The sequence below is a fragment of the Sorex fumeus genome, unplaced genomic scaffold, assembly GCF_029834395.1.
Source record: "Sorex fumeus unplaced genomic scaffold, SorFum_2.1 ptg000044l, whole genome shotgun sequence".
NCBI classification, from domain to species: Eukaryota; Metazoa; Chordata; class Mammalia; order Eulipotyphla; family Soricidae; genus Sorex; species Sorex fumeus.
In genome coordinates, this window is record NW_026606101.1 from 15,236,439 (window position 1) to 15,242,438 (window position 6,000).

The window sequence follows — 6,000 nt, forward strand, 5'->3', positions numbered from 1 at the left end:
CTCAAGCTCCAAGACAGAGCCGGAACCAATCTCCCAAGAGGACCCTCGCCAGGCCGGGGGCTTCCCCCTCCCAGCGAGCTCCCTGCTGCAGTCTCCAGGTGGGCGGGCGGCCGGGAACCCCCGAGCTAAAGCATCCAGAGAGCGCGGCTCCTTACTTAGGACCCCTGGAGGCTGTGGCTGGTCTCTGAGGCATGGACGACCTCGCTCTCCACCAGGGCCTGGCCCCCGCCATCCCCATTGAGCTGTCTCATGCGCAGGTTAATGGAGCCGTAGGTCTTCCGGGAGCCGCGCCCCGAGACGCAGGTGGGCTGGCGGTACAGCTGGCCCTTGCACAGCGAGACCATGAGCAGCAGCGACAGGAGCATGCCGCCCACCGTCAGCAGCCCTAGGCCCGCGATGATGCACTTGTCCAGGTGCGAACCCAGGCGTGCGTAGTACATCTCCAGCCGCTCCATCTCCCGAGCCGTCACCGTGTCCGGGTTGACGCGAGCCTCGCGGGGGATGGCGTAAGCGGTCACCACCAGGAGGATCCCACTCACCAGGAACACCAAGGCCGAGACGAAACCATAGTCCACCGGGCGGCTTATGGGCTCCGGGCCCGGCCCCTCCTCGGAATGCAGGGACAGATCGTCCCGCGGCCCAGAGGCGGCGCCCCCCGCGGGGCTGGGAGGACTGGCCAGTCTGGGGTCGGCAGAGTTCTGGAAATGGATCTCGTGTTCCTCCAAGGAGAAGCAGGCATTCTCCACACCCCCCCTGGATGGGGCCGGTCTCCTGGGGGCCTGGGGACCATTGCTCAGGGTCTTCAGTTCCAGGCCAAGGGGAGATGCCATTGGGATGGAGGAGCCCAGCTCATCCCTTGGCACCTAGCAAAGAAAACAGACGTCAGTGGAATCGGCCAGCTGACCCCAAGAGCCCGCGGCTGCTGGAGCCCCACTTGGTCCCTGGCATGTCAAGCATACACCATCCCACCTGGGGAGCCGGCCCAAGGTCAGGGGGAAGGGCGAGACAAGGTCCCAGACATTCCTCCCTGGGCCTTTGTCGCCACCTACAAAGCCACAGGACTCCCACTCCTCCGTCTCTGGGGGGCCACTGCAGGGCTGGAGAGGAAGCACTCAATGCACAGGACTTGAGATACCGTGGACAGCAGCGTCAAGCCCTGGCTTCACCACTCAGGATGAACCAGGATTGTGTGACTCTCCACACTCGCTTTGATCTGTTAAATGGAACTAAGCAAAACGCCTCCCTCCTAGGGATGAGATGAGGAGCTCATGAAACGCTGGATGGGAGGTGCAGCCAGTTCAATGCACGGAGCCCGGCTGTGATGGGATGAGGGTAGCCAGAGGGTGAGGGCAGCGGGGTGGGCAAGGTGGGCAGAGATGAGGGAGGCCACACAGAGACTAAGGGGTGAAATTGAGGGAAGCTTCTGGGTGTTGGTGGCACTTGAGTCAGATCTTGAGGACAACTGTGAGACGCCCCAGCTGAGGGGGAATAAGGGCGTTCTGGTGAGGGGACAGGGGTCCCCAAGCCACTCTCAAGGGACTCTTAAGAGTCAGTGCAGGAGCCAGGGCACGCTGAGGTGGGCTGTGGGGAGGCCCAATAGGAGGGGAAGGGGTAGAGGGAAGATGGGTTTGGGGGCGGCATGTGGAGGAAGTTCCGGCAGGAGAAAGGAGGCCAGAAGCCAAGGGCATTGAGGAAGGGACATGTTTGTAAGCAGCAGAGTGGGGCACACCTGGATGGGGACCACAAGAGGGGAACGGAGGAGAGAAGGAAGGACTGTCTGTGCCCCCCCACCCACACACACAGACACACACATACATACGTACACATAGATACATAGACACACACAGACACACTACACACACAGACTCACAAACACACACAGACACACACATGCACACAGACACACACACACACACACCACACACAGACAGCACCCCTCCTGTCAGAGGATGTAGCTTACATCACATAGGCTGGAAATGCCTCATGGGAAGTTTTGCTTTTCGGCTTCTTGTCTGTTTGACTTTGGTTGAAGTAGTTGCCAAGCCATGAGAAGTAAAACCTTTCACACCTGGGGGAGGGGGATATAACATATGCCTCCAGGTGCGAGGCCCCGGGTTTGATCCTTAGTACTCCATGCCAAAAAGAGAGATTACGACTTTAGACTCTTCTTTCCTGCATCACAACATGGCAGCACTGCCATTGAGCCCGCTGAGGGGACCGTAGGGCTCCCCTCTTCATCACCACAAGGGATTCCTGATCCCAGCCCACAAACCCCCCTGCTTCCTGCCCACACTAACATCATGAGCACACGGACCGAGGGTCCCACACTATACCAAGACCCCCCAGGAGTCTACACATGCATACCCTCACATACATCCTCACACGAAGACACAAGCACACATTCAAACACACTCACACTCTCACATACTCACCAATACACACACCAACACCCAGCACTAGAAAGACGGCTGTGGTAAAGCATGTTTCACATGCAAGAGGCCCTGAAGTTGATCCCCAACTCACCCCCAAACACGCACGATTCTAGTTGTTTCTATGCTTTTGCCTAGCTAATTCTCGTGTGTCTATTGTTTCATGTGTGAGAGCGAGCATACATGAGCTAATGAAAAAAGTAAAAGTGAATGGAATGAATGAATGCGTAAGACTCCAAAGAGCTCAGTGTGGGAGGGCACGTCCTGCCCCTTTCTGATCTTCCCTCCCGCGTGGACTTCCATCACACACATCCCCAGCGCCTCTTGGGGCATATGGGGCCTTTCATCCGAGTACAAAGCCTTTTCTACTGTCAACCCACTTATACCACCACGTCCCTCTTCCCTGACTGCCGACTTAACAAATGTTTCCTGAGCACCTGCGCTACCCCAGGCTCCTAGAATATTTGAAACAACCCTTCCCATTCCAGGAATTACTAGCTCTGGTTCACAAAATCTGGCCAAGGGCTGGAGCAAAATACTACAGGCAAAGTGCTTGCCTTGCACAAAGCCAACCCAGGTTCAATCTCTGGCACCCTATCTGATCCCTCAAGCCCTGCTAGGAGTGGTCCCTGGGCAGAGAACCCCAAGTATCATCAGGTGTGGCCCCACACAAACAAAAGCTACCTGGTCATGACCCCAGAGCTTGCTTATGAGGGCGGGTATCCTAAGAACTGTGACCACCCCAAACCCTCCCCCTTCCTCCCCAGCTCTCCAGCCCTCACTCCGACCCTCTGCAAGCTCCTCTGTTGTCCCCTGTGGGCACACTGAGACCATACCCCAAAGGAAACCCAGGACCTAAATTCTGAGAGCAGGGCCTTTTTTCACTCTTTAGGGGCCCCAGACTTTTTCCTGCGGTTCTGAAATTGCCAGAGTAAGGAAAAGGAAAATCAGGGGCTCCCCATGATGTTTCTCACATACAGTGTGGGTGGGGGCTTCCCAGTTACCAAAACAGAAACAAACATCCAGGTGCCTATGTCCCCACTATCACCCCCTTCTTCTCCAGGTAATCACCCCAATTCCATCCACCGTCCAGCAGGCAATGAAAGGCTCAACCCAGCCCCACATTCACACCCAGTCCTTTACACATATCCCCACTGTCCAGGGTAAGCCTCAAAGTGGTCCTAGCACCACAGCAGGTACCCACAATATGGAACGGGTAGGGCTGTGGATTATACCACCCACACACATGCACAAACGCACGCACACATAACACATACGCAGGCAGGCACGTGCGCAAACTCACACAAGCACGAACGTGCGCACAAAAACGCACGCATGCACAAGCACACACACGCATGTGCGCACACACATAAACATATGCACGCAGGCACGCACACACATGCACAAACACGCACACACGCGTGTGAGCACACATCCACACTCGCGCACGCACGCGCATACACACACGCGCGCGGACACACACACACACACACACACACACACACACGTGTCCCCAGGAAAGCTGAGATCTAAGCCAAGATTCCCCCCACCCCCGGGCGCAGCACCCCACCCACCACCGCGCGCTCACGGGCGGGGACACTGACGCACAGGAGAGTGGGTGAAGCCGCGCCGAACCCAGAGCACCGACACACGCACGAGTTGTACACAAAGCCTCGGGCGCGCACACGCAGGTCCACGCGCTGTGCCCAAAGTTCCACGCCGAAAGCCACGCACCGGCGGCCCGCGCGCCCGCCGCCGCAGCGCATATCCCCGGCTCCTGCTCTCGGCGGCCGAGCGCCAATGGGGCCCGGCCAGGCCACACCGGGCCGGCGGCGCCCAGAGCCGCACGGCCGGGCGTTCCGGGGAGGCCGGGCTCGGCGGGGAGCCGCGTGTCCTTCGGCCGGGCCGGGAGGTCAGGCTCGTCGTCGAGCGCCGCGGCCCCCCGCCTCGGGCCCGCAGCCTCCCCGCCGGCCCCGCCGCCCCCCGGCGCCGGCGTACCTGCGCCCCGGCCGCCCTCCTGGCCTCCGCGCGCGGGCGCGTCCTCCCCGGCGCCCACCCGCCTCGCCGCAGCCCGCGTCTCCGCTGCGGCGCATCCCCGGGAGGGCGCGGGCCCGGCCGCCGCCGCCGCCGCCGCCGCCTCGCCCTCCCGCGGCTCCCGCCCCCTCGCCGGGCGCACGTACCTGCCCGCGCCGGGGAGAGGGCGCCGGGGGAAGGGGCGCGGGGGGCGGGGATCGCCGAGCACCGCCGAGGGAGCTCCGCCCGCAGAGTTCGCGCTGGAGAGACCCGGAGTCCGGCGGGGGGCTGGGGGTGCAGCTCCTCGTCGCCTTCCGGGGGTCGCGGCGTTGGGGGCGGGGGGATGCTCGGTCGCTCCAGCGCCCCGGCTTCGGGCGGCGAAGCCGAGAGCCCGCGGGGCTCGGTGCAGGGGCGGGGCGCGGGGGTGGGTGCGGGCGGAGACCCCTCCCCCGCCGCCTGCTTCCCGGCCCGGCGGGGGAGCCCCGACTGCGCCAACGCCTGACGCTTCACGTTCCCCGCTCGGCCCCCCGCCCCTCCCCCGGCACACTCGCGCGCGCACGCACGGCCCCCAGGTAGGACCCAGGGTCCTCTCCGAGCTCCTTCGAGCCCCACGGTCGGCGCCCGAGCGCGGGGCTCCGCGGATCGAGGGCGCCACCTAAAGGTGCAAGAGAGCCTCGGACCAACCTAGGGAGCCCCCGGCCCTCGCGCTTCTCGCTCCGTGGGACGGTGGGGTACCGAGCCCGGAGGGATTGGGCTCCCTGGCGGCCTGGCCGAAGGGCACCCTCACCCTCGTGAACCCGCTACCGCGCTCCCTTCCCTGGCTCCCCAGCGGGGGACCCTACCAGGCTCGCGGGCGCGCCCACGCCCCCGGCCGCTCCCTTTGTTCTGCCCGGGTCTCCCGGAATCCTGATGATTTTTTTTTTTTTTTTTGGTCAATTGCCCGCCTCCTTCACCAGAGAGTAAACTCCTCATCCCCCAACCTAGACCCCAGGTGGGTGGGTGTGTCAGGGCGTCAGAGGGCGTGACTTCACTCTCCTGTACTGGGTCCTCAGGCCAGGGACTGAGCGAGGAACCCTTCCCCTAACAGTGAAGGACACGCTCCCTCTTGGGGGGCTACTAAAGCCCAGAGAGAAGTTTCATGGCAAGATGGGCAGGTGGGGTTTCCAAAAAGACTCCTGAGCCCCAGCGTTGGCTTCGGGCACCTACAATCCAGTAGTCCCCTCTGCCGCCGGAAGCTGGGACTGCACGCTCCAGCTGTGAGGGCTGGCAAAGGGGGGTCATCTAGAAGGGCCTAGAATTACCCAGAAGGGCAGAGGAGAATGCCCTAGCCTGGCTCCCCGGTTTTACCCGGGTGCAGCCCCAAAAGCAGTGCCTTCCTCACCAGTAGGCAGGAGGATTCACCCTGGAAGCCAGGTGCCTGGGTCTCTACAGCCCTGTGACCCTGTGATGCCACTTGGCCAGGCCCTCCAGGGATGGGGGAGCCCCAGCGCTGACTGCCACCCACAGACCAGGCCAATTGTCAAAGCCTCTAAAGGATGCTAACTGCCCGGCACCCTGG

The 6,000-nt window shown here is 62.2% G+C and overlaps 1 protein-coding gene across 3 annotated transcripts; it reads right to left on the minus strand.

The window, feature by feature from the left end:
- Positions 1–82: 82 nt before the first annotated feature.
- On the minus strand, positions 83–4,933 carry LOC130030417 (transmembrane protein 74B-like). Of its 3 annotated transcripts, none has more exons than XM_056121693.1 (2): positions 4,610–4,933; positions 83–863 (listed from the first exon to the last, which is right to left on the minus strand). In XM_056121693.1, exon 2 carries the CDS (start codon positions 828–830, stop codon positions 156–158), a length of 675 nt encoding a protein of 224 aa, XP_055977668.1. In that variant the 5' UTR covers positions 831–863; positions 4,610–4,933; the 3' UTR covers positions 83–155. The 3 variants fall into 3 exon arrangements, with proteins under 3 accessions (XP_055977668.1, XP_055977669.1, XP_055977667.1); XM_056121694.1 differs by lacking the exon at positions 4,610–4,933 and adding an exon at positions 4,038–4,181; XM_056121692.1 differs by lacking the exon at positions 4,610–4,933 and adding an exon at positions 1,961–1,981.
- Between the last annotated feature and the right edge of the window lie 1,067 nt (positions 4,934–6,000).

Coding starts and splice junctions, on each gene's coding strand:
- LOC130030417 (XM_056121693.1), bottom strand. CDS start 830: ATGGCATCTCCCCTTGGCCTGGAACTGAAGACCCTGAGCAATGGTCCC.